Source organism: Echinops telfairi, unplaced genomic scaffold (assembly GCF_000313985.2).
Source record: "Echinops telfairi isolate 266 unplaced genomic scaffold, ASM31398v2 ScPeMD7_7414;HRSCAF=8452, whole genome shotgun sequence".
Classification (NCBI taxonomy): domain Eukaryota; kingdom Metazoa; phylum Chordata; class Mammalia; order Afrosoricida; family Tenrecidae; genus Echinops; species Echinops telfairi.
This window is the reverse complement of record NW_022111314.1, coordinates 165,380-191,811: the sequence shown is the minus strand read 5'-3', so window position 1 is coordinate 191,811 and position 26,432 is coordinate 165,380. Positions and strand designations below refer to the sequence as shown.

Sequence of the window (26,432 nt, the reverse complement as noted above, 5' to 3'; positions counted from 1 at the left end):
GTGGCAAGCTGGGGCAGGGACACTGGGCCTGTATGACCAGCTCTGGGCACATGACAGGGCTGGGGGCTCAGTCTCATCGTCCCTGAGATTTCTGAGCCCCCTGAGGGCAGGGGAGCAGGGTAGGATCCCCTACCCCCACTGTCCCTCTGTGGGGCAGCACCGGCCCCAAACCACCAGGCCCTAGCTGGCCTCCAGAGGCAGATTGGCTTCTGGAGGAGTCTGCATTTAACGAAGGAGCCCTGGCCGAGTGGAGCATGGAGTCACTCAGAGTGTGGGCTTAGGGCAATCTGGAGCCTCAGCTGCTACTTCTAGGGGCCTCGGGGGCCTCTTTGGACCTGAAGCCTTGACTTCCACATGCACCAAAGGGGCGGAGGGAGGCTTCCAGGACACGTGAGGATACCTGGAATGGGGTGGGGGCGTGGGGGGGATAGGAAATTCTGTCCATCTTCAGCAGGGCCCTGGACAGGATGGGGTTGGACCCCTTCCATGGGGCTCAGCAGGCAAGGGGAGGGCATATAGACAGACTGTCTCCCTGGGGCCCACAGGCCTGCTCTCCTCACTAGGCCCCCAAGGGAGGCCCCATCTCACCTCCTGGCCAAGGCCGTGAGGAGGCCCCCCCAGGGTACAGAGGGCAGCCCGCCCCCCTCCCGCGCGTAGCCAGCTCTGCCTCATCCCGGTGGGTGGGGTCAGTCACAGTGCCGAGGTCTGGGTCCAGCCTCTGCAGCAGCTAGGACATACTTCTGTAGGAGGCTGGGAGGAGGAGTGCAGGAGTGAGGGTGAAGTGGGGTGCCAGGGAGCAGCCCCGGTCATCTTCCTGCCTTACAGCCTCCCCACCCCCCTGCACTGACCTTGGCTGAGCAGTTGCAGGCTCCGCCCCTCCTCTCGCACCTGCAGACGCAGCACCTGCTGCAGCACTTCCTGCCTCTGTGCCTCCTGAGCCAGCCCCATCCGCTGCAGCTTCTCTGCGTTCAGCCGCAGCAGCGCCCGGCCTGGGGGGAGGTGGGGCAGGAGCTCACTCAGCAAGGGTCACTGAGGGCTGGGAGACACTGAGCGGGAGGAGACTGACTGACCAAGGGAGAGGCTGACAGGGCAAAGACAGGTGGCTAGAGAAAGAGATAGGAAAGAAAGAGGCATGCATGTGCGTATAGAGACAGACAAAAGCAGGCACTGACGGACAGAGAAGGGGTGACGGAGGGCTAGTGAAGATGGGAAGAGATGGGTTGAGAATGCTGCTGAGACAGGGCCGCTACAGGGGGGGAGGGGCTCAGACTGAGTATGGAAGGACAAGGCTCTCCCTTCTCTGACCCTTCCCAATGACCACCCCCTTGGCCATTCACCACCAACCTCTCCCAGCACTGTCCCTTATCCCCCAGATGCCCCGCTGCCCCTGTGCAGGCTGGCTGCTGCCCACGCCTTGGTACCGGTGATGGCGTGCTGGGAGAAGGCCTCCACGTAGATGAGGTAGTTGTGGGGACAGTGTTTCTTGAGCCACTTGCAGACGTCCTGTTGGCTCCACAGGACCACCGGCCGCGTCAGGCCACCCAGGGAGGGGCTCGTGTGGTACAGGCCATAGTGGTCCGAGTACAGCCGGCCCTGTGGGGGAGCGGGCAGCATTGAGGGGTTGAGGCAGAGAGCTGGGGCTGTGCAATGAGGGGGTAGGCATACCTGGGGGGCCTCCGAGCCGGGCTGCTGCAGGAGCTTGACTGGCCTGCTGCTGGCTGCCCTCTGACTGCGGGCATCATGCCATGTGAGACTGGTGCCTGGCGTCCGGGGCAGGGGGCAGGGGATGCTCTCGGCAGACACTGTTTGCTCCAAGAGGGTCCGGCAGAAGCTGAAGTGGGCAGTGGCTGCGGGAGTGTCGCCACCAGGCAGTCAGGGCAAGCCCAGAGGGCCTTCTCCACCAGCCCACTCCCTCCCAGGTGAGGGGCGGGCTTCAGCCACCTCAAAGGCAGGGAGGGCCCCAGCAGTCCTAAGACCCACATGGAGCTGGAGACATTATCCACTTCCCGGGTCCTCGGTGAACCCTCCAGGCCCTCAACCCAGCTAGGGCCCAGCTGAGAACTGTCACTCCCACCTCGGGCAGGCCTGCAGGCCAAGCACAAGCCCACGGCTGGGTGGGGGAAGGCTGGCCCAGTTGTCCAAAGGCTCCCCCTGGCTGCTGCCCCAGCTGGGGGTGACCAGCTGTGACTCACCCACAAGGACTGGGGCTGGCCAGGCCCACAGTCTGGGTTTTCCTGCTGGGTCCCTTTGCCTGGGCTGTGCCATACCGTAGACTGGTGGGGCCGGACAGCACCCTTGCATGTGGGTGCCAGGAGCATGTATTGGTTTGGCACAGGTATCCAGGGACAGTCCCAGCCTTCTTGGACATCAACTGCTAGCCACGTGCCAAGCTTTAGTTCACCAGTGGTTATTGGGATCACTGCCCACTGAGATGGGGGAAGGCAGACCCCTGGGCTCAGAGGGACCACTGCATGGGGGAGGGGTCTCAGTTCCCAGGATGGAGGCTGGGCAGGAGAGTGGGGAGTGGGGTGTGTGTCAGGAGAAGTATGCAGGGTGGGGCGTCTAGCCCCAACTCTACTGGGGAGAGAGAGGCCCTCCCTCCCACAGACAAATCCATCCCGTCCCCTCCTTGCCCAGGAAGGCCCAGGCACAGGCAAACACGCCTCCTACCTCGACTCCTCCCTCCCCTGGAGGGGGCGCGTCCCGCAACTTTCTGGGGGTGGGGAGAGGGATGACTAAAGATAAGGTCAGGACGGGTGCAGAGCGTGATCAGCCTGACCACTGCAGTGTAGGGAAGGCGCTTTCTTCGCTGGCAGCGCGGCGGGGCCAGCTCCCTGGTGGCGCCTCCGCCGGCACGAACCTGCCCGCACCTGCCAGCCCTCCAGCCCCGCCCACTTCCTGTTAGTGGTCTGAAGGGGGCTCTGGTCCGCCTGTGGGTCTGTCCCTCTCAGTTCAACGTCAGAATTCCCGTAGAGAAGGGAGCGGGGGCCGGATACTGCGGGGTGGGGTGGTGCTGGGCCCGACTACGGTCTCATATGTCCGGGCTCCAAGGAGTGTTTTCTGCGCCCAAAGAAAAAGGTGACCCCCAAGTGCGGGGCCAGCGCACGCCCAGGAGCGCTGACCCCTGAGGTCCCTTCCCTTCCCGCGCAGGACAAAGGCCACGGGGACCCCGTTCGGCCAGGCCGCGCCCCCGCCTCTCGGGCTGCCTTCCCCGGTGATCTCCGCCCCGCTGCGGCCCTGCTCACCGTCCACATCCCGGCGCTCCCCAAAGCCCGCGCGCACGGCCCCGGCGCGGCCTCGCGGGGGGCTCAGCTTGGACCTCAGCTCCGTGAACATGGGTCCCCGCAGTCCCGGGCCGCGTGCACACGCCCCTCGCCAAGCGCAGGGCGGCCGTGTGGCCACGGGGAACGTGCGCCGCCGCCCCGCCCCAACCCGCGCCGGTCCCCGCAGCCGAGCCGGTCCCCGCGGCTGCGCCAGTCCCAGTGTTTGTCCGGCGAGTCTGCGCGGCGAGGCACCTGCCCGCCAAGCCCTCTGCGCCGGGCGCGCTCCGGGAGCTCCGAAGTGTGGCGGCGCGCGCGCGAGTCTGCGTGTGCAGAGGGGCTCACACCGGGCCAGGGTCGGTTCTGCGCACCTGGGCACGGCGCCCGGGACGGGAATCCTGGTGCACCTGCCAGGGGCGGACGTCGGCTGGGGTTTCTGGGAGGGGGGCGTGATAGCATCTTGGGCGGTGTGTGCGTGTGTGTTTGTGGTGGGGGCGCGTACTTGCGTCTGGGGGCTCTCCCCACCAGCCTTCCCAACCACGCCCCCCTCACAGGCTTAAGGGCTCAGCTCCTCAACTTAGCCCGCCCCCAGGCCTTTCTCCAATGGGCACTTACTACCCCACCCATCGACCGCGTTTTCCCCTTGCCTCCGCAGTCCCCAGTCTGGCTCAAGAACCGGGGAGAACACGTCTGGGGTAGGGAGGCTGAGGCAGGTGGGAGGGACCCTCAGCTACAAGGGCCGGGAGGACTGGGGCGGGGGAATCTGCTCCAGAAGCCGGGTCATGCTCCTGGGAATTCTCGCACGCACGTGGACTCGGACCTGGAGACAGGCCCCGTGATACGCGTGGACAAATGATGCTTCCGGGAATTTACCCAGGTGCCTGGGCCCGCGCACATGTGCCGACGTGGCATTTCTTTCTGTGAATTAGACTCCATCAGGAGCCCCTGGTGCCGTCGCGCAGGGACTCGGGGGAGTGCGGAGCCCGTGTGCTGACCATCAGGGGCTGGCTGCACTGGAGCCGGAAAACGGGCGCCAGAGCGCCGAGCAGCCGTGAGCACACAACGGTGCCCGCATCGCCAGCCCCGCGCGCCCAGCTCAGGCGTGGTTGGCAGCGGGCGGCTGGGCTCGCTCCGAGGGAGCGGACCTGGGGCAGGCCTCCTCGGGAACCGCACCAAGAACCTCTCAGGAAACAAAATGTCACAGGCTTTGTTTTGGGGTTCCGCAGGTACGTCCAGGGTGGCGTTGTCCTTTGACACCACCCATCAGCATTACCTGCCTCCCCAAAGTCGGCGCTCGCGCGCATGCGCCCACCGCACCCTGGCCCCACTGCCGCGGTCGGAAGCCGTCAGGGCGGCATCGCGGAAGTTCCTTCGGAGCCGTCTGATGGGCGTGGCTTCTCACGGACGCCCCGCTCTGCTTCCGGGGCACGAATGACGTACCGCCGTATCCTCTTCCTGCGTGGAGGCCGCGGGAGAGCGGTCTCCGTTGTTTTGGTGCGGCCGCCGCCACTTCAGGCCTCTGCCCTGCGCTTGGAGTCGCTGCCGCCATGAACAAGAAGAAGAAGCCGTTCCTGGGCATGCCCGCCCCGCTCGGCTACGTTCCGGGGCTGGGCCGGGGGTGAGCGATGGACCGGGGGCAGCTAGGTCCTGGAGGCCCGGCCGGGTCTCGCGCTCCGGGAAGCTATGCTAATCGGGGACCTGAGGTGTCGGGGGCCCGGGGGTCGGGGAGCTGAGGGCGTCAGGGCTGCTGGCCTGCCGGGCCCTGCAGGAGCCCCGCGCTCACTCACTCCTGCCTCACTGCTCCGTGCGGCCGCGAGACCCAGGGCCGTTCGCTGATCGCCACAGGGCCGACAGAAAGCAGTCGGCACGCGCTGGAGGTACTAGGTGGCTCGGTCTCAGCCTCGCTGAGGGCTCAGGAGAGCAGCTTGGGGCTCAGACACCTATCTGCGCCACTTTTGAGTCCCTCCAGTGGGTGACAGACAGGGCCAGGGGGACCTGGGGCCACTTTCCTCAGTGGACAGGCTGTTTAGGCCTCTCCGGGCTGCACCTTGCCCTCCTGGCTCATCTGAGCTGCTCGTCCTTGGCCCCCAGCACGGCACTTGTGCTCCACTGGGCTTGCACCCTGGCCGACCACCCTTGGCTGTTGAATCCCGATGCCGGCATTGCTGCCTTTGGGTTCTGCATTGGGGCCTCTTTCCTTCCTCCTCCTGAGTTAGAATCTGTTTGGTCCACATAGCGGCTGGCTGCGCACGTGTACACACACGCACGTGTACACACACACACACACACACACACACTTTCCTTGTCCACGTTGTGTGTCTAGGGAGGGGATTGATTGGGTTTTGCAGCTGCATAAAGAGGAACAGATGGAGAACCCAGGTCCTGAGATCAGGAAGCGCTCTACAGCCTTTGATCCAGGCTTTGGAGCAGAGTGTGGACAGACAGACAGATAGCTGGGCTGTGTGTGGGCCTTGAAAACAGGAGGGGCAGGGACCGAGGCCCAGGGTTCTGTGTGAGTGGACCAAGCAGCGAGTGGATGGGGTCCCAGGGCTCTGAGACCTTACCCAGGCTGAAGCTGGCAGAGCAGGGCAAAGCTGGTGACGAGGTGTTCGTCTCCAGTCGGGGCCTTCTGGTTGGGGAAGAGAGATTTCAGATGTTGAATCAAAAGAACTCGAAGCAGGTCGGAGGGTGACAGGCAGGCAGGCACACGAGGGAGCCCAGCCACCAAGTGGGAGAGGGGTCTGGATGGGGAGGGCATGAAGGACTGGTGGTCAGGGAGGTGGGTGGTGGGCAAGTTGTTGAGAACCTGAAGCTGGACTGTGGGAAGCCACACTGCCCAGTGCAGAGAAGCCTTGAGTGGGAAGAGGTCTCCCTGGTGGGGGCTGGGTCGGCTGGAGGGGTGACCATATCAGCGTGTCTGCAAGCGGCCATGTGCAACTCACCACCCCAGGACCTTGGGGTGGTTTCCAGGTAGACGAGGTGTTCCCCATGGGGGGGGTCGAGCGTGGGGTTGGGGAGAGCACAGGAGCAGGCTCCCCCAGGTGTGGCAGGGACAGCATCCAATGGGGTCCTGGGGTCTCCTACAGTGCCACTGGCTTCACCACTCGCTCAGACATTGGGCCTGCCCGAGACGCCAATGACCCTGTGGATGACCGCCATGCCCCGCCAGGCAAGAGGACCGTTGGTGACCAGATGAAGAAAAACCAGGCTGCAGATGATGATGACGAGGACCTGAATGACACTAACTATGATGAGGTAGTGCATGGCGCCCTCGGGGTGCCCTGAGCATCTCCTGTGGTGGCTGAGTGGGCGCCAAGGGACTCAGCAGCAGAGGGTGAGGGATGGCCAGCTGTGCTTACTCTACGTTCTGATCTCACTGAGACTTCTCGGTGGCATCGTGACTGCACCTTAGTGAAGAACCTGGCAGGGGTGGGGGGCATTGGTGCCCGTGTTGTGCTTGCCTCTGAGCGTCCAGGTCCAGCCGAGGGCCAGTGGAGGTTGGCTTTATGGGTGCTCTAATAGGTGGCAGCTTTCCTCAGTGAGGAGAAAGTACTTTAGCTTTTTAACTTTCCAATCTGAGCTGATATTAGACTTTCCGGAAACTTTGCAAGGGAAATAACAATAGGACAAATTGCTGTGTGCTCCTTCCTGGGCTTCCTGCAGTGGTGACCTTCAAGTCTCCTCACTGCACTGGCCCGGTGTAGCCCTCCTTCCCCAGAACTCAATGGGCTTCCAGTAAACAAGGCTCTGGTGTGGAAATGGAGGATGACTACATCGTTACCTACCTGCCGAGCCACAGAGACAGGGCCCAGCTGGTTGGCACATAGCCACACCTGCTTGGGCTGCGGGCCTGGTGATTCTCTTGCGTGTCCTTTCTGGTCCGGGACTGGCTTGGACCCCCAGCTGCATTTTCTCCTCGGGTCTCCTTGGGCCGCTCGCCTAGTGGGCAGTGTCAGTCTTTGGTGCTGGGGCCTTGTCAAGGGCACTCGGCTGCTTTGTGGGCGGGCCCTCAGCTCGGGCTTCAGGACATAATTTGCCGAGCGAGCGTTTTCCTGGGGGCTCTTTCCCCTGGTGGCAACCTGCGGTTGAGGGTGTGGTCTGCTTCTCAGTTCAATGGCTATGCGGGGAGCCTCTTCTCCAGCGGGCCCTACGAGAAAGACGATGAGGAAGCCGATGCTATTTACGCGGCTCTGGATAAGAGAATGGATGAAAGAAGGAAAGAACGAAGGTAAGGCGAGTTGCTCCTGCACTCGGCGTCCAGCTCGGCAGGGGCGCGGGGCGAGGAGCGGTGGCCAGTGGTGAGGAAATGAACAACCAGCTGGGTGTGGCGGAGGAGCATCGAGCCCTCGGGACTCCTGAACTGTGCTGGGCGTTGGCTACCTACAGGGTCCACCAGCAATGGGCCTGCTCCCCCCACGGCTTCTGACTTTTTGAGTGTCTGCTGTGCTTCCTAGGGAGCAGAGGGAGAAAGAGGAAATTGAGAAGTACCGTATGGAGCGCCCCAAAATCCAGCAGCAGTTCTCCGATCTGAAGGTGAGCAGGTGGGAGGCCATGTCCCACTCAGCTGCGTCTTGACAGCTCGGGCTCAGGCTGACTGGCCCTCGGAGCCGGCCTGCCATCAGTTAGTCCCTGGGAGATGGCTGGGGAGGGAGGGCTCAGTCTCAGACGCCCTGTTGCAGTTTGCCTCACCCACCAGCAAGGTGGAGCCCGGGGCCTGCCCTCTCCGCCGCTTCTTGAACTGGTTTCTCTGTGAAGTGCAAAACCACTTGTGCACCAAGCCCCTTTTCAAGTCAGGACCTCTGGGGGCTCCTCGGGCTGGCGGGGTAGTTTGCCAGGGAGGTGACCTCCTGGCATGTTCCCAGCGGAAGCTGGCAGAAGTCACGGAGGAGGAGTGGCTGAGCATCCCTGAGGTGGGCGATGCCAGGAACAAGCGTCAGCGGAACCCGCGCTACGAGAAGTTGACCCCTGTGCCCGACAGCTTCTTCGCCAAACACCTGCAGAGCGGGGAGAGCCACACGTCCGTGGACCCCCGGCAGACAGTGAGCCTCGGGAGCTTGTGAAGGGGCTGGCACCCTGGGGTGGGGTTGTGGCCACGCTGCCTGCATGATTGGCCCTCTGCAGTCTCCGAGGGGTGGGTGGGCTTGTTTGCAGGGAGTGCACACACTCAGCCAAACATTCCTGTGCACCCCTTCCTCCCCCCGAACCCCTGCTCCAGCAATTTGGCGGCCTGAACACCCCCTACCCAGGCGGCCTGAACACTCCCTACCCCGGTGGCATGACGCCAGGGTTGATGACCCCCGGCACAGGTGAGCTGGATATGAGGAAGATCGGCCAGGCGAGGAACACGCTGATGGACATGAGGTTGAGCCAGGTGAGGTGGGGACCTGTGTCTGAGAAAACTCCTTTGACCCTATAGCTCAGCTCACATCCTTCACTCACCGTCATCGAGCGGAGTCAGATTCCCAGCGATCCCATGACACAGGGTACAATGGCCCCGTAGGTCTGGGGACCAGTGGCTGGTCCCCATTGTTGGCCTCATGGTTAGCAGCTCACAAGGGCTTGTGGAGAGCCGCCGTGTGCGCCTGATGGAACGGGGCGTCCTCCACAGAAGTGGGGAAGTGAACAGCGAGACTTGTAAGCCCCCGCTGGACGGTGCTGATGGCAAGCAAGCACGGGCCTTTTCCTCGTTTCTTGTCTGAGTGCTGCTCTCCACATGACGCCGCCGTGCCTGGACGTGATCAAGAGGTGGTGGTCTGCCTTTTCTTTCACACTCTGCTGTGAATTAGGTGGAGGGTTAGGTCCCAAGTCAGCCTTTTGGCAGCCAGCAATTTGAACCAAGCCTTAGCAAGCCTCCCGCTGGGTGGCCCTTTGTCCTCCCCTCTCGTGGGAGACCATCTCCCCATCAGCCAAGGAGAAACCTGGGGACCCTCTAGCTCACGCTTTTCCCCCTGCCCTGCCCACCCGGTGACCGTCCATATTGGTGTCTTTGGGTACATAGACCTTTTGATTTTTGTGTATCCTTGGTAACTGCTCTCATAGAACATTGACTCACCTCTGCCCACGTCCGTGTGTCTGTCCATCCATGTCAGGAAGGGTGTCGTGGCACCATCCACTTCTTTCGGAAGCGCAGGACTCCAATGGGCATTTGCCTCTTTTTGCCCTTGTCCACAGTGCTGGTGCCATGAACATACACCACCCTGTCTGTTCTGCTTTGTGCATTTCCCTGCATTTCTGTGGGTGTCGACCAAATGTGGGGTTGCTGCACCTCGTAGAGTTCCCCTCATGGCTGTGTGAGGGTATGCCATCCGCCCCTTTCCCAGCAGTGTGCGGGCCTCGTCTCACCCCGCCCCCACCCCCCAGCAGTGTGCGGGACTCGGCTCGCCCCACCCCACCCCACTGGCAAGCATTTGCCATTCTTTGCTTTTCAGGACTTTGCTGTCAGTGCCGGGGGAGGTGGTATCTCAGCCTTGTTTTGATCACTGGGGTCAACTAGAGAAACAATTTAATGGACACGTGTATAAGAAAGTGTATTGAGAAAACATCCCAGCCCAGTCCAGATCAGGTCCATAAGTCCGGTATTAGCCCATATGTCCAATGCTAGTTCATAAATTCCTATTCAGACTCACGCAGCACATGCAATGACACAGAATGCAGGAAGATCACAGGCCAGTGAGTAGAAGGTCTTGTGGATCCAGTGGCAGTGGAAGCATCTCAGCGCTGGCGTGGGTCTCCACGTGGCTCCTCCAGCTTTCTTAGTGTCTCAACAGCAGGAAAAGAAAGGCAGAGAAAGTGGGTCTGACCTCCAGTTAGCTATCTATCACTGTAGCACCTCCAAATGAGGTCATCGAGCTGCGACCTGATTGACAAGCTAGGCCCTACCCTTTCCTCAAGTTGACAATAACGTCTAACTGCCAGAGCACGAGGTGCTGCTCTTATTTTCAGAGATTCAGGGCTGTGGGCGCCCCCTCCGTGTCTGTTGCCTCTCACCTCAGTTGAGGAGGGGTCTGCCTGCTGACAGCTGAGGCTGTCACCTGTGCAAGATGCTCTGCAAAGCCCACCTCCCTGTTGGAAGGAGGACTGGCTGGAGACAGCTGCAGGGTGCCACTGTGGCACGGTGCACCACAGAAGGCAGCAGAAAGCCGCCAGGCTCTCTGCGCAGGCAGGCAGCATCTGGCAGAGAACCCCTTTTGCACTGAATTGTGTGTTTTTTTCTGGAAGAAGCAAGCCTCGCTGAGAAAAGCACTGGCGAGGAGGATGAGGAAGGGCAGGGGACCCGCTCACACCAACTCCAGGGGGAGGAGGGGAAGTGCAGGTGGTACAGGAGTTCTGGATCAGGTGCCTGGGGGGTCTGTTTACAGCACAGGCACTTGGGCTTCGTGAATGTGCACCTGGAGAAGAGATCGAGTAAAATGTGCTTTTTTCTTGCAGTTTTTTGTTTTTTTTAAACTTTTAGGCTCACGTCCCCACTGGGAGCCGGAGCTTGGGCAGTGATCTTGGTGCCACTTCCCCCTTTCTACCTGGCCTTATCGCTGCTGTGATCTTGTCTCCCAGGTGTCTGACTCAGTGAGTGGTCAGACTGTGGTTGACCCCAAAGGCTATCTGACGGACCTGAACTCCATGATCCCCACGCATGGCGGGGACATCAAGTGAGTGGGGGGCAAGGGGGGGAAGACTAGGTCTTTGGGGTTCTTGATAGCGGCGGCTCTCTTGCCTGCGGGTCTGTGTCTGTGCCAGAACTGCACTGCCAACACTGGCTGGTGGCAGGGTACCCCCCTGCCCCTGCCCCACCTTTGCAGTCACATGCTCAGGAGGTGCCCACTTGATGCCAGGCACTGAGGAGGACCACCAACTGGGTACTGGCCAGTGCGTCTCAGGGTGGGCCACTTGGTGCTGGGCCTGTGGGAGGCCACCAACTGTGTCTGTCACCCAGGCAGCTGACTGGGTGCTGGCCGGTGACTTATCCATGGCTGTCTGCACAGTGTGCTTCCTCTGTGGGCTGGACCCACCTGCCACGAGGGGCTTGACCAGGTGCCCCCTCCCACAGTGATATCAAGAAGGCACGACTGCTGCTCAAGTCGGTGCGGGAGACGAACCCTCACCACCCGCCAGCCTGGATTGCCTCGGCCCGCTTGGAGGAGGTCACGGGGAAGCTGCAGGTGGCGCGGAACCTCATCATGAAAGGGACAGAGATGTGCCCCAAGGTGAGAGAGGGCGCCAGCTGCTGGCCAGGGGTGGGAGGCTGTGATGGCACTGGCTGGGCAGGCCCTGTTGGCAGGGGGGCCTGGCCTTTCGCTGACCCTGTAGGAAATAGCTGAGAGTTCTTGTTAGCAGGGCAAGTCAGTTCCCCTGCCCACCTGACCTAACACACGGCGCCTGAAGTAGCAATCACACATTCAGGGCCCAGGGCCCTGCCATGTGCTTCATGAGCTGTGTGCTGCGGCCACTGCTGTAAGCCTGTGCCGTGGAGAGAGTGTGTGTTGGCAGCATGTATGGATGTGTGCTGGTTGCCGTGTGACGATGCTCACTGCTCATAGCAAGGGGCCCTGCGTGGTGGAAATTCATCAGCTCCTCAGACACAGGTGCAGCCGCTCTGCCTGTGAGTCCCCATCTGTCCTGGAGTGACGTGAGCCTTGGGCTGGGACGCAGAGGCACCGCAGCACTGCCCTGGGTCGGCCTTTGCATGTGGCCAATGGCAGAAGCTGCGGGCTCCCTAGGGTGCTGCTGTGATGAGCCCTGACTACTCTCTCCTGCCCCAGAGTGAAGATGTCTGGCTGGAAGCAGCCAGGCTGCAACCTGGAGACACAGCCAAGGCTGTGGTGGCCCAGGCAGTCCGCCACCTCCCACAGTCTGTTCGGATTTACATCAGAGCTGCAGAGCTAGAGACTGACATGCGCGCCAAGAAGCGGGTGCTGAGGAAAGGTGAGTCCCTGGTGGCTCCTCGGTGAACAGGCTTTGGCTGTGGCGCCTCTGCACTGCCAGAGAAGCGGCTCCCAACTTGGGTGATGCCGTCCCCGAGGGCACTGGGACAATCCAAACCCACTGCCATCGCGTCTCAGTGGCCCTGTGGGACAGGCCCTGTGCATTTCTGAGACTAGCTTTAAAAGTTTCATCTTTCTTCCGAGTAGTGGCAGGTGCTTTTGAACTGCTGATCTCCTGATTAGCAACCTAGTGCATAAGCATTATATTACCAGGGCCCCTGCAGGACAATTCAGGGCTTCAAGAGCAGGTGCCTGCATTTGATCCTGGGCTGTGGGCAGTAGTACAAACATTTGTCATTTCCAGGGGCACTGGGTCTTCTTTGTGCTTTTTAAGGAGTAATCAGTTTGGAAGCTGATGGTCTGGACCAGCCTGGCCTCTTCCTGGAGGGAGGGCCGTGTGGCAGTGAGCACCATGTGTGGTGGTCTCAGGGGGCCTGTCCTGCCTGTCTCAGGTCTGTCACTAGGGAGCCCTGCTGTCGCTCTGGGCCAGAAGCTGCTCTCCTGGGTCTAGGGTGTAAGGTCATCGCCAGGTATGGGCTACTCGGAGCAGTGGCTGAGCTGAAGGGCTATGAAGTGGTTGACAAGCACCTGGGACACAGAGGCTCGCGCCAGCCAGCCTGCCTCCACCCTGTGGCTGAGGCTCCCCTCCTCAGTGCGTTGGGTGTGAGCCAAGGTGTGCACTGCAGCTTATGGGGCGCGGAGTGGTCTGTGGCTCCTGGCCCGTGTCCAGCTTTTGAGTGTTCAGCAGTGTCAGGTGCTGGCAGGGGTGGTCAGAGGTGCCAGTGGGAGGAGGGGCTGTTCTGAGAGACCCCTAGTGAGCTGAGACATTGGGGGGATGGGGAGGCCATATGACACCTGACCTCTGTGACCCTGCTCACAGCTCACCCTGGAGCAGGGTGCTGGTGTGTGTGTGCACGCACATGCATGTGTTTAGAAGAGTGTGTGCGAGAGTGCGTGTGTAATGAGTGTGTTTGTGTCTGGTGTATCTACATGCGCGTTTATGTGATGTGTGTGTGTGTGTTTGTGTACAACTGATGAGTGTTTTTATGCTCATGTGATAAGTATGTCTGTTTGGGTAGACTAGAGAAGCAAATACATAGATACTCACCTGTGTAAGAGAGAACTTTATATCAAAGGGCAATTGTATAAGAAGAAAACATCCTAGCCCAGTCCAGATCAGTCCATAAGCCTGGTAGTAGCCCATATGTCAATACCAATCTATAAATTTCTCTTCAGACTCACACAACACATGCAGTGACGCTGAATGCAGGACGATCACTGGTCATTGGGTGGAAATTCTTGTGGATCCAATGGCGGTGGAAGCATCTCAGCCCTGGCGTGGGTCTCCACGTGGCTCCTCCAGCTCCAGGGCTCTGGCTCCCTCAGTGTAGCTCTGTGTGGCTTGTCACCAGGATTGTCTCGCAGGGAGACCAGCAGAGAGAGTATCTGGCCTCCAGTGAGCTATTTATCTCCGTTGTGTCTCTAAATGAGGTCATCAAGCTGCAACCTGATTGGACAGGTTAAACACTTTAATAGTCTTAAGTTGACACCAGATAATGTAACTGACACAGTATGTGTGTGTTATGTGTCTGTAGGGGCCCGGGGGTGGTGTCTGGTGAGTCTGTGTGTGTTTCTATGTGCGTATGTAGTTTGTGTTTCTGTGTGATATGTGTGATGTGTTCCTGTGTTGTGTGTACCTGCATGTGTGGTGTGCGTATGTGTTATGTGTCTGCGTGTGGTGTGTGTGGGTATATGTGCCAGTGTGGTGCCCTGCTGCCGTTGGTTGCTCTGAGATAGTGGCAGGAGCCATCCCGCTCACCTCCGTCTGCCCATGCGTCTGTTCCGCAGACAGCCGGGGAGCTTAGTCTCCGCTGACAGGCTCCCTGCCCACTGTGCTTGTTGGGAAGGCCCAACCAGCACCCACCGCAGAGATGGGGAGCCCTGCCCCTGCTCACAGCAGACGGGTGGGTGCGCATCTGTCTGGCGTTCGATGTGCAGGGCCATGGGCCTGGGGGCCTGCGCACAGCGCAGGCCACTGGAGGGGCTGCCACGTGATGTCGTGTGGCCTCTTGGTCCCCTGAATCAGGATGCCAAGCGCGGGCCCCAACCCCTTGGTTTCCGGGCCTCAGCATGTGGCTGCTGGTGACTCAGGAGGAGCTAGCTGGTGCTTGGAAGTCGAAATGGGTGGCCACCTCCTGTGGTGACTGGGACTCTGGCACACCTGATGGGGGGCAAGCCACCACCACTGTCACCTCGTACCTTTTGGGAGCGTGGCAGAAGGGCAACTGTGACCATGGTGGATGGTGTCTCGAGTGCACCTCTGCTCCCAGGGTCAGGGTTGCATGCATTCCTAGCCCCGAGGGGTTGCAGGGCAGCTTCTGCTGGGCCCTGGCCATCCCCACATGCTGTGTGGCCCAGGCACCGCCCACTGGGCGCACAGCTGACCAGCATGAGTCTGGCCCTGTGAGTGCTCTGGAAAGTACCGGCGGTCAGCCTGCCCCTCCCCCTGCTAATGAGACACGTGGAGACGCACCCCCGCTCGTCCCCCTGCTCGACCCCAACATGATGTCTTGTTTGACTCCCCTTCCCTCCCGCCGCCACCCAGCCCTCGAGCACGTCCCTAACTCGGTCCGCCTGTGGAAGGCCGCCGTGGAGCTGGAGGAGCCGGAGGACGCACGCATCATGCTCAGCCGGGCCGTGGAGTGCTGCCCCACCAGCGTGGAGGTGAGCAGCCCTGGTGGTGCAGTGGTTAAACCCCTGGCTGGTAACCAAAGGCCAGCGGTCCATACCCACCTGCTACTCTTGAGAGAAAGAGGAGGCAGCAGCCCCAGCCCCTATCAGCCCTGGGGACCTTTTGGACAGACCCCCTCGTGTCCGAGGGGTCCAATGATTGGAATCGAGGCCCAGCACTGGCCTCATGGCTGCAGAACTTGCCGCACTGACCATCCGACCTGCTTTCAGGATGCCCAGCATGTCTTTAATTACCCGAAGGGTGTTGTGAAATTCAACAAATTAATCTTAATTTATGTACTTAAAAATAGAGTCGGCACACATGCTCTGGCAGCAGACTGTTCCAGAATCAACAGTCTGAGGGCTCTGTCCTATCAGACAGGGCCATGCTGTTCCGGCCTCTCACTGGCCTGGAGTCTAAGTTCAAGCGGCATGTGGAGGCCCTGGGTGTCTCTGTGCTGAGCTGGGAGCTGCTTGCTGGGTCTGCCCACGGGGGGCGGGGTGGGGCGGGGCAGGGCAGTGTACACTGCCCGAGGGGCTGCTCAGGCCCTGGCGCCTCGTCCTTCAGCTCTGGCTGGCTCTGGCTCGGCTGGAGACCTATGAGAACGCCCGCAAGGTCCTGAACAAAGCCCGGGAGAACATTCCCACGGACCGGCACATCTGGGTCACAGCCGCCAAGCTGGAGGAGGCCAACGGCAACACGCAGATGGTGGAGAAGATCATCGACCGCGCCATCACCTCGCTGCGGGCCAACGGCGTGGAGATCAACCGGGAGCAGTGGATCCAGGTGGGTCGTGGGCCCTGGGCCAAGCCAGGGCCCGGTGCACACCAGGAGCTGGCTGGTTTCCTGAAGAGCTTCCTGTGTAGATATGTGGTCCATGGCCTGTGCCAACTGAAGTGGCCTTGTCCACCATGTCCACTCACCCACTTGTCGTGTAGGCCTGCATCCAGGGACAACTATGGGGGCATCTGACCCAATGCTTGAGTTGTGTCTGTGGCGCCTCTTCCTACCTTCCTGGGTCACCCACTGAGTATCCCTGGGCTGGCTCCCCTTCTACAGCAGTGGTTCTCAAAATTCCTAATACCACAACCCTTTCATACAGTTCCTCATGTGATGACCGCCCCCAAAACCATAAAATTACTTTCGTTGCTACTTTATCACCGTAACTTTGCTACTGTTATGAATTGGGAGACCCCTGTGAAAGGGTCGTGCAACCCCCAAAGAGGTTGCGACCCATACGTTGGAAACCACTATTATACAGCACACTCAAACACACAGGCACGTCACACAAGCACACCACCACACCCCAGTTCTTGCACACCTGCTGTCACTCATACTGCACAAACTGACGTGCACACGCTGTCACACTCCTGCACGCACAGGCACACTCTCACCAGGCTGACATACACACGCTGTCACACTGCACACACCCTCGCACCAGGCTGATGTACACACGCTGATACACTCCTGCGCGCGCACACACACACACACTCACCAGGCTTATTACACACACACACACACACACACACACACACACACACGCCCTGTAAATTGTTGCCCTGGCCCCCGCTTGAGCGCGCACCCTATGGGTACAATTGCCAGAGGCACGTGCTTGGGTCGCTCCCCAATGGGTTTTCACCGCGTGGGCGGAGCGGAGTGGCATTGGGCCAGGACCATGTTGACCGAGCGCTGCTGTGGGCACCATGTCTTTCCTCCCATGTCCTTGGGGCACATGCGTACCTGCCGTGCCTGAGCTGCACCCACTGCCTGGCCTTGTGCATGTGTTCCACCCACTCGGGACTGTTGTCTCTCTCCTGCATGCCATCTTGTCTCCGGTTCCCTGCGGGGCCTCTTTAAAAAGGGGGAGGCACAATGGAGACCCCACACTGGCTGTTTGTTGGCTCTGCACAGCAGGTGCCCTCTTGCTGGGGCTGTTTGTCCATTGGCAGCAGGGACAGGCACAGGGCCTGAAGGGCAGTGAGGAGCAGGTGTGGTCACGCGTGTTCAGGCGCTCTCAACTAGCCAGTGTGTGTGCCCCCAGGACGCGGAGGAGGGCGACAAGGCTGGCAGTGTGGCCACCTGCCAGGCGGTCATGCGAGCCGTCATCGGCATCGGGATTGAGGAGGAGGACCGCAAGCACACCTGGATGGAGGACGCCGACAGTGTAAGTGCCCTTGCCACCTGGAGCTGCCCTCTGTGGGGTGGCCACCTTAGATGGAGGTTCTGCCGATGGGCTGGTGGCCATCCAGCCCAGGGCCAGGCCCTTTCATGTGCGACGATTTCAGACTGACAGAAAGGGCCGGAGCAAGAATGCCTTCCCTAGTTTTCTCAAGTGTGCACATTTACAGCCTACCTCGGCACACACACACCCAGAGGTATCCGTGCACGCTGACGCACACACGAGCCCACCCGTAGACTCACACAGACTCAGACGCTGCGTTCACTCCTGCACACTCACCATGCTCATTGCACACGTGCACATGCACCTGCACAGACAGGGAGACCTGGGTGTGGGTGGGCCTGTGTCTACCGTCATCTCACCACCTCTGCAGTCCTGTGTGGGCGGCGCCCCAGGGTGACAGATAGTGCTGCACGGGTTCCAGATCCACTAGGCCTGGTCCCTGGCCGTATTACCTGCAACATGTCTTCCCACAGGTCATTCTGGGGTTCAGCGGTCTTGGGGCTGCTGCTGGGCCAGCACAGGGGGGCTGCGTGTGGTCAGGGCCGGGTGGTGCCCACGAATTGCATATGGGTATGCCCGTGGGTGCCTGTCCAGCTCGGCGGTCAGGGGCCAAGGACAGGCCAGCGACGGGACAGCACTGCGCCCTGGGCTGTGCTGCCTCTGCTCACCAGGAGTTGGGCAGACTTCGCCGGCAGTGGGAAATGCCTGTCTCTAACCGCACCTGGTGGCGTTTCCTGAAGCGCTGTCGTGGTTTAGGTGCCTGCTCAGCCGTCTTGAGCCAGTCCTGAGACCCGGCCCACCTGCTGCCCAGTGAACCTTTTCACCGTTTCTGTGGTCCAGCTCTCCTGCACTGCCACCTTGCCTCTGTATCCCACTGTGGTGACCGTTCGGTCCCTCGTGTCACCAGACGGGTCCTGGGTATTAGAAGAAGCGAGTCCCCGCCCCACAGCCTATTCTTACTGTGCGGTGCCCATGACTCAGACGCCCCTCTCCCCGCAGTGCGTGGCCCATGGCGCCCTGGAGTGCGCCCGCGCCATCTACGCCCACGCGCTGCAGGTCTTCCCCAGCAAGAAGAGCGTGTGGCTGCGTGCCGCCTACTTCGAGAAGAACCACGGCACCAGGTGGGCCACTGCCCAGTGGGGGAGGCCAGGTGGGGTGAGGGCTTTCTGCGTGGACCCCTTTGTGGGCCGGCCCCACCCCACCCTGCAGAGGCTCAGCCGGTGGCCGGAGGCCTGGCTTTCATTCCATCTGAACTGGCTGCTGTGGCTTTTGGCTGCTCTTGGTGCTCTGAGGAGGCCTTTACAATGTCCTTTAATTGAAAAAACGTTTCGGGTCTGCCTGATTGGCTGTAAACGCTGATTAAATTAGGTGTTGCAATTGCTTGTCCTAAATGCCTGGGTCCCCTGGGCCTTCCCTCTCCCTCCCTAGCTGTCTCCGGGACACTGAACCCTCAGTCCCTTTGCTTCGTAGGTGGCTTAGTCCGAATCTCCCAACCTGCCCTGAAGCTCCCCTTCCTCTCCTCCTCCCAGGTGGAGTGGTGGCAGCTTCTCCACTAACTCCTGGTGGGGGTAGGGGGAGGTGTCTGTGTGCCTGTGTCTTTGTCTGGGAGTCTCTGTGGGTGGGTGTCTGTGGGTGGGTGTGGCCCCAGGACACCCTGCCCAGCAGTGGGTCCCTGTGTGGTGCCCTCCTTCACCTCGGGTACATTTGGTCCTGCACCCCCAGCTGATGAGGGGCTCTGCCGGGCTCCCCTGGGGCTGGCACCCACATGAGCTGTGCACCTGAGGACAGCCCTTGGTGGGATGGCACAGCATACCCCTGGGGCTGCTGCCTGCTCTCTTGGAGGCCAGCATGCCGGGGTGTGAACAATGGCTGCTCTGTCCTGCCCGCCTGCCCAGTAGTTGGTTTCGGGGCCTTTGTGGAGAAGGAGGCGACTCCCCAAGCGCACCCCATAAACCCGATAAAGTGTTTATGGTGTGGACTTTGGAGCAGGGAGACTTTACAGCTTTATGGCCCTGGTGGCGCCTGTACTTGCAGGGAGTCCCTGGAGGCGTTGCTGCAGCGGGCTGTGGCCCACTGCCCCAAGGCTGAGGTGTTGTGGCTCATGGGCGCCAAGTCCAAGTGGCTGGCTGGGGACGTGCCGGCTGCACGGAGCATCCTGGCGCTGGCCTTCCAGGTGGGTGAGTGGGGTGGCCCCGGGCCACTGAGCTTTGGTGGGACACGGCTCAGCACCTGACAGAACACGGCGTCTCTCCAGGTCCTCTGCCGGACCTGGTGTGAGCGGGCACTCAGGCTGAGTGTCTTCCTGCCTGGGAGCCTAGGGGGTGGGCGCTGGCAACAAGCACGCCTGGTCCTAATCCAGGGCACCCTCTGGGGTCACGAGGTCCCCAACCACATAGACTAAGGCTGTGGGCACACTGTGCCCCTGGGCCTGGCTCATCGTGTGGCCCTGACACTGGGCACGTTTGCACATTGGCTCTTTGGCCCGTGACCCAGAAGGGCTCAGCATCAAGAAGTGACCAACACCTTCTGGTCCCCTGCACCTCACAGGCCAACCCCAACAGTGAGGAGATCTGGCTGGCTGCCGTCAAGCTGGAGTCAGAGAACAACGAATACGAGCGGGCACGCAGGCTGCTGGCCAAAGCACGGAGCAGCGCGCCCACTGCCCGGGTGAGCAGCCGGCAGACGGGGCTGCCTTGGGTCCAGGGCAGGGCAGCACTCAAACCCCAGGTGGGTGGGCCATGACGACCATGCCTCCTCATCAGGTGTTCATGAAGTCTGTGAAGCTGGAGTGGGTGCTGGGGAGCCTTGTAGCCGCCCAGGAGCTGTGTGAGGAGGCCCTGAAGCACTATGAGGACTTCCCCAAGCTCTGGATGATGAAGGGCCAGGTCGAGGAGCAGCAGGGGCTGCCTGAGAGGGCCCGTGAGGCCTACAGCCAAGGGGTGAGCAGGGTGGGGTGTGTGGCTACGACTGACGATGAACCTGGGCAGTCCCATGGGGGGCGAGGCGTGCGATCCAAGACGAGCCTACAGCCGGGGGCGAGCCTAGGGTGCTATGGCAGGTGGGCCTGGTAGGCCTGCAGCAATGTAGGGTGAGGGGTGTGTGGCAGGGTCCCTGCAGCCTGTGGAGCTGTGCACAGGCAGGCGGGGGTGCATGGGAACTGCAGCCCATGTGCAAGAGCCAGAGTGATTCACAGTGGGAGACGGGCTCACACACATTTGAGTGTGCCCCGCCTAGCCACAGAGTTGTGTGTGTGAGCTCCAGCCTAGCCGCAGAGTTGTGTGTGTGAGCTCCAGCGGGCCCCGCCTAGCCGCAGAGTTGTGTGTGTGATCTCCAGCCCACACTAATGTTTATACTCCCGCCACAGCTGAAGAAGTGTCCCCACTCCACACCCCTTTGGCTTTTGCTGTCCCGGCTGGAAGAGAAGGTTGGGCAGCTGACCCGAGCCCGAGCCATCCTAGAAAAGTCACGTCTCAAGAATCCGAAAAACCCTGGCCTGTGGTGAGTGCAGCCTTGTGGCCAGCCCTCAGCCCAGTCCTCCAGCCCAGTCTTCCAGCCAGCCATCCCAGTCCTCCATCCCAGTCCAACCCAGTCCTCCAGCACAGTCCTCAGCCAGTCCTCCACCCTAGTGCCAAGGCCAGCAGTTGGGAGGCACCGATGGCTCCATGGGAAAGAGATGGAGCAGTCGGCTTCCCCACAGGAGTCCAGCCTTGGAAACCCTATGGAACGAGTCCCTAGTCCCTCCACCCTAGTCCTCAGCCAGTCCTCCACCCTAGTCCTCAGCCAGTCCTCCACCCTAGTCCTCAGCCAGTCCTCCACCCTAGTCCTCAGCCAGTCCTCCAGCCCAGTCCTCAGCCAGTCCTCCAGTCCAGCCTGTGAGTGTAGCCTGTTGGACAACCATTGAGGAGCCTGGCTGGCAGTGGGGGGCAGCAATCAAGTAACAACAGGATGCTACTGGGCTTGGGGGACAGGGTTAGGCACTGGGGGGGTGAGCTGACCTTCATGAACTCAATGACTTCCAGGAAGCAGTCCTACATCCAGGGTCAGGGTGAAGTGACTGTGGGCTGCACAGGGGACTGGACAGAGTATACACAGACTCTGTGGGTGTGACCTTGGCCTTGGCATGTGCTCATTGTGCTATTAGGGAGGGCCTTGCTGTGGGGTGCCAGGCAGCTGTCGGGGCTGGCTTTCCAGCTGCTACCCCTCACCAAGGCTCTCTGGAAGCTGCAGAGCATGTGGGCACCCGCGGTCTGGTCTTTCAGGTTGGAGTCAGTGCGGCTGGAGTACCGGGCCGGCCTGAAGAACATCGCCAACACGCTTATGGCCAAGGCCCTGCAGGAGTGCCCCCACTCAGGTGAGGTGTCAGCATTTGCCCATGGAAATGGGCAGCGTTCTGGCCTGCCCTCCCTGGCGGTGAGCAAGGCAGAGAGGTCGGGCAGGCAGGAGAAAGTAGGGGCTGGCAACCACCCTGGTCCCAACCTCTATCCTTCTGGCTCGGCTACCACAGGTCAGCTTGTCTCTGATGACCCTGCAAAAGCAAGCAAGCTTCTTTGGGTTTGCTGAGACTGCTGCCTCCCTGGTCTCCATCTGCCCTCTGCGGGCCTGTCCCTTGTGCAGGCTCAGGGTGGCATCTCTGGTGACGGTTCCGAGGCTGGGTCCGTGTACCTCTCCTGGGCGTGCCTCACCCTCCCCACCCCCACCCCGGGTTGCATGCCAGGCTCACACCTGTCCGACCCACAGGTATCCTGTGGTCTGAGGCTGTATTCCTGGAGGCCCGGCCACAGCGGAAGACAAAGAGCGTGGACGCCCTGAAGAAGTGTGAGCATGATCCGCATGTGCTCCTGGCCGTGGCCAAGTGAGTCCCCAGTCCCGAGGCACCCCTCAGTCTGCCGCCATGTGGGGACCCCGGGTGCCAATGGGGCCAAGGTCGGAGGGATTCCTGTGGGAGAACTCCAGCTGGACCTTGGGGCAGCAGTGCTGGGTGTACAGATTGGAATGGGAAGCCTGATGGGGGGCTGGGTGAGCTGAGACCAGCCCATATGCGAGAGGGGACCCATCGGACTCTCTGAGTGCAGGCGGGTGAGAAGGGACTGCCCGGGCCAGGTGAGCAGTGCCAGGCTGGAGGCCCCTCTCCTGTGAGTTGTCCCCTGCCGGGACCTTGGCTTCTGCTCCCATTCAAGTGGCACTGTGAAGAGGCAGCCTGCTTGTTGCCCCATCCCCTCTCCCAGCTGGCTTTGCCGCTGGCTGGGGCCATGCTCTTCGGGTGGCCTTGGCCTCGCTGCCCCAGCCCTCCTCAGTCTAGGAGTGGAGGGCAGGTGCGGCTGGAGGCTTCCCTGGCGGCCTGGTCTGCGCCTGCCCAGCCCTCCTGCTTCCTCTCAGTGGGACATTTACGTCTGGCACGATGACAGGGCAGGCCGTAAACCCTCATAAAAGGCTTTGTTAAAGCAAACAGCCACTCCCAGGTCTGCCCTCAGGCTTGTGCCTCTCAGCACAGTTTATCTAAAGGCTGGGTGCCTTCTCGGGGGACCCCAGGGCGCTTCTGCCAGGCCCACACACTTGTCTAGGGCCTAGTTCAACCAGCCCCCAGCCCAGGGCGCCGACAAGCTCAGTCAGAGGAGACCCTTGTCAGATGGCCAGCGGGGTGGCCTCCAGGGATCTCGTCTGCTTTTGTCCACTTGACATCCTGGACCTCAGAGCCTGTTTGGCGCTTCTCCTGCATGGCCCATGGCGATGCAGGGGCCGCTCCCCTGGTGTTTGACCTGTTACTCGTCTGGTCACCCACGGTGTGATACCTCAGGCCCTGCACCTGCTGGTGACAGCCAGGCCAGAATGTGGTGGCTGAAGTGGGCAGAACTCATGACAGGACCTCAGGGCCGCCGTGGTGACCCAGCGACCCATTCAGACCTGCCTTCTCTGGGCCAGGCTGTTTTGGAGTGAGCGGAAGATCACCAAGGCCAGGGAGTGGTTCCACCGCACTGTGAAGATCGACTCGGACCTGGGGGACGCCTGGGCCTTCTTCTATAAGTTTGAGCTGCAGCACGGCACCGAGGTAAGCCGAGACCCCCTCCCCGGTCCCCCACAGTCACCACGCTTATGGGTGGCTTCTTGGTCCCTCTGTAGGGCACTGCGGGGTCAGCCAGAGATCAGAGGCGTGTATCATGTCTTGGTCCCCTTTTCCTTGGGCTGCCTGTGTCGTGTCACCAGCAGCTACTGGGCACATGCACTCTGGTCCACTCTGTCCAGGTGTCAGGTCCTGAGTGAGGCACGGACTCAGGGAGGGTGGCTTGCCCCATGGGAGGGGCTGTCTTGAGTCCACTTAAGGGACCGGAGGGGCCAGAGCTCTCTGGGGTCTGCTACTCCGTCCCTGGGTGGGGGCACCCTGCTGAGATGCCCTGCGTCCCCAGGAGCAGCAGGAGGAAGTGAGCAAGCGCTGTGAGAACGCCGAGCCGCGCCATGGGGAGCTGTGGTGTGCCGTGTCCAAGGACGTCGCCAACTGGCAAAAGAAGATCGGCGAGGTGCTGGTGCTGGTGGCCGCTGGCATCAAGAACGCGTTTTAGAGGCCAGCCCTACCTGGGGGCAGGAGTCAGGGACTTGGGCGTTCTGTGTAGGTCACTCACTATTAAACGTTGGTTTCTCACATGGTGTGTTGTCCTGGTGACCGGCAGATTTTCCTGGGCCGTGGCTGGGCCTCACCACAGGGGGGAGTGTGGTCACGTTGCCAGAGGAGGGCCTGCCTCTGGTCACCTGGAGGGGCTGCTGGTGGCCCTGGGCCTCAAGGAACCTGCTGTACAGAAAGCAGCGTGGAGGCTCCATGGTGTCCAAGCTGTGACAAAGCCTTCTCGGTGACCGGTCCCACACCCCACTGAGGGCCTGCAAGCTCCCCCAACACCCAGGGTCAGTGGGAGGGCCAGCCCCTCGCAGGACTGCTCTGTGGGGAGTGGGTGGGTGCCAGCCGGTGGTGTGCAGGCTGGCTAGGGCCTAGTGAGCTCTCATGAGGCATGTCAACCACAGAGGAGGCTAGAATTGTTTCCTCTCAGCTTACCACGGGTGGCTTCCTCTCGAGGGCACCCCAACTGTCTTCCTGGCTGCTCTGGGGGACACACTGCCGGGCACGTCCCTCCTGTTGGCCAGCGCACACCTAGGAGAGTGGAGGGTGGCTTCGGGCCTTGGGACTTTCAAATGGTTTTAAATGACAAGCCATGCTGGGCGTGGTGCCTTGTGAGCCTTCTCAGCTGTGGGGGAAGTGCTCCCACAGTAGGGACCCCCTCATGTGGTGGGACATCCGTACTCCCTTGGTACCAGGTCAACAGAGGCTGAGCCCGCCCATGGGGGCAGGGGGTGGTGGGATTTCCCCCTGTGCAGAGGGACGCAGTCCCAAGCCACAGACCATCTGGGCTGAGGGTGGGTCCCCCCTGCTTCCCAGGGCCATCCAGCACACTGGCCTGTGCCCTGGACACCATTCGTCAGGGAGGGGACCCCGAGAGTTGCTCTCAAGCCCTGGGAGCCAGTGGGGGTCCTTCCCGGGAAGTCCCTTCAACCAAGGGGAGTTGCTGGGGCAGGACCCACGCCAGGGGGGGCAGGGGGGCTGTCAGGCAACCTCCTCCTTCCAGACTGCTGCTCCTCAGACAGGACAGGTTGAGACTTTGAGGCCTGGCTGCACAGTCCGAGGTGGGAGGGAGCGCAGACAGCCCCCTCAGGGTTGCCCACCTCCACCAGAGCAGGCAGCCTGGGGCCAGACCCAAGGACAGCCCTCCCTCCAGGGTCAGGTTAATTGAAGATGCGATTGGATAGGCGGCTGGGCTGGGAGTTGTCGCCTCCTCCCCCCCTTTCTCCCTCCCCTCCTCTCCCTCCCCTGCTCTCCCCTTCTGTTCTGAAGGGCCAACTTCAAAAGCTGTGGCCGCTCCACCAGCCATCTCTGCTCCAGCCGGGATCCAGATCATGTGTGCAGCTGCCGGAGGACCCTGCCTCTAACAGGCCCATGGTGAGCCGCCTTGGGAGGGAGCTTAGTGTGGGGCAACGATGATGGGGAAGGCACAGTCCCCAAGATGCCCACTGCCTTTCTGCCTGGCAGTGGGAAATTCCCAGACGGTTCCCAGCACCGAGGGGCAGGGTCCGGGTGCCCAGGCCTTCCTGGAAGTGCCTAGAGGAGGGAGGGCTGCCTCAGGTCAAAGTGGCTACCCATGTCTTTCCAGCTGGGCATCCCAAGGAGCCCTGGTCAGCCCGGCACCCTTGTGGGGACGCCGGGGCCAGGCTTTGCAGGCTGAGAAGCAGGAGCAGCTTCTCCGACTCTGTTCACAAGATTGATTTCCAGATCTGTCCAGGCCTGCAAGGCGGGCAGGTTTGGGGACAGGGCTCTCTACAGGGTAGGCTTTGGGGGGCTCCCCACAAGTTCAGTATCCCCAGTTTTGAGGGGTGGGCCATCCCTCTCATGTGGCCCCGGGGGTTCCCCTAGCCTTCCCCTTCCTATGGGGTGTGGCCTGGGCATCTGGATTCTCTTCCCTGCCCCTCCTGGTCGGGGTGGGAGGTGGGCAGGGGTGGCAGGCTCCTGCTCTCCAAGACTGTGTTGGGTTGGCAGGGCCTAGGGAGAGAAAGGGCCGCCCTGGTTGGGGGCTGTGTCCAGAACAGACCTGGGGATGTGGCCCTTAAGAGCCAGCCTTTCATGAGTAGACAATTCTGGGGCAGTGCCCCCAACCCCCCAGCAGTTCTGCATCCTGCTGGCCAAGTTCTGCTCCCTTGGGGGCTTTTCATGGGAAAACCTGTTCTCCCATTTTATGGGGCACAGACCCCACAGGTGGCTGGCAGGGTGCTTCCCCACCCACCCAGATGGCCCAGCACCCGCCCTGACCCAGTGTCCCCTCCAGGTGTCCCCTTGGCCTGCACTCTGCGTGCTCCTGCTGGCACTGCCAGGGGCCTTGCTGAGCCCAACAGGGCTCCTTGTGTGCAGTGTCCCCGACGTCCTTCGCCATTACCGTGCAGTCATCTTTGAGGACCTGCAAGCAGCAGTAAGGAGGGTCAGGCCCGGGGCTGCAGGCACCAGACTGCGGGGCCGGGAAGCCACCCGTTGTGGAGCCCAGAAGGTATGAGGACCCGCCTGTTCTCCCGCAGCTGCGTCCCGGACCCCAGGGTGGTAGCACGTGCCCACCAGCCTCCTGCTTTCCGCCCTAGGAGGACAGCATCCTTGTGTCCATCGCGTCCCTGGGGCAGACCCTGCGAGGGGCGGCTTCCCACGGCCGCCGCGGGGCGCTGGAGAAAGCAGCATGGACAGTAGCTTTGCGGACTGAGGC

The 26,432-nt window shown here is 61.4% G+C and overlaps 3 protein-coding genes across 7 annotated transcripts in view; 2 read left to right on the top strand and 1 right to left on the bottom strand.

The window, feature by feature from the left end:
• Window positions 1-6: 6 nt before the first annotated feature.
• Window positions 7-3,339, bottom strand: SAMD10 (sterile alpha motif domain containing 10). Of its 5 annotated transcripts, none has more exons than XM_004716056.2 (5): window positions 3,246-3,339; window positions 1,666-1,847; window positions 1,422-1,593; window positions 849-989; window positions 7-750 (listed from the first exon to the last, which is right to left on the bottom strand). In XM_004716056.2, the coding sequence occupies exons 1-5, from the start codon at window positions 3,334-3,336 to the stop codon at window positions 728-730; spliced, it is 609 nt and encodes a 202-aa protein (XP_004716113.1). In that variant the 5' UTR covers window positions 3,337-3,339; the 3' UTR covers window positions 7-727. The 5 variants fall into 5 exon arrangements, with proteins under 5 accessions (XP_004716113.1, XP_045152887.1, XP_045152886.1 ...); XM_045296952.1 differs by lacking the exon at window positions 3,246-3,339 and adding an exon at window positions 2,193-2,632; XM_045296951.1 differs by having other exon boundaries at window positions 1,422-1,847.
• A 1,376-nt stretch (window positions 3,340-4,715) lies between these two features.
• Window positions 4,716-23,785, top strand: PRPF6 (pre-mRNA processing factor 6). The gene is made up of 21 exons (XM_004716055.2): window positions 4,716-4,878; window positions 6,347-6,515; window positions 7,370-7,488; window positions 7,715-7,793; window positions 8,123-8,299; window positions 8,476-8,631; window positions 10,812-10,906; window positions 11,305-11,461; window positions 12,017-12,179; window positions 14,844-14,962; window positions 15,537-15,755; window positions 17,011-17,133; window positions 18,151-18,272; window positions 19,186-19,324; window positions 19,699-19,818; window positions 19,914-20,090; window positions 20,516-20,649; window positions 21,411-21,502; window positions 21,889-22,003; window positions 23,071-23,197; window positions 23,553-23,785. Exons 1-21 carry the CDS (start codon window positions 4,808-4,810, stop codon window positions 23,703-23,705), a joined length of 2,826 nt encoding a protein of 941 aa, XP_004716112.1. The 5' UTR covers window positions 4,716-4,807; the 3' UTR covers window positions 23,706-23,785.
• Window positions 23,786-24,835: 1,050 nt separating this feature from the next.
• CUNH20orf204 (chromosome unknown C20orf204 homolog) overlaps window positions 24,836-26,432 on the top strand; it is a 5,424-nt gene continuing 3,827 nt past the window's right edge. The window contains exons 1-3 of the mRNA XM_045296928.1: window positions 24,836-25,129; window positions 26,010-26,225; window positions 26,314-26,430. Of these exons, the coding sequence (XP_045152863.1) occupies window positions 24,926-25,129; window positions 26,010-26,225; window positions 26,314-26,430 (537 nt within the window). The 5' untranslated portion in view covers window positions 24,836-24,925. The remainder of the gene's footprint in view (window positions 25,130-26,009; window positions 26,226-26,313; window positions 26,431-26,432) is intronic.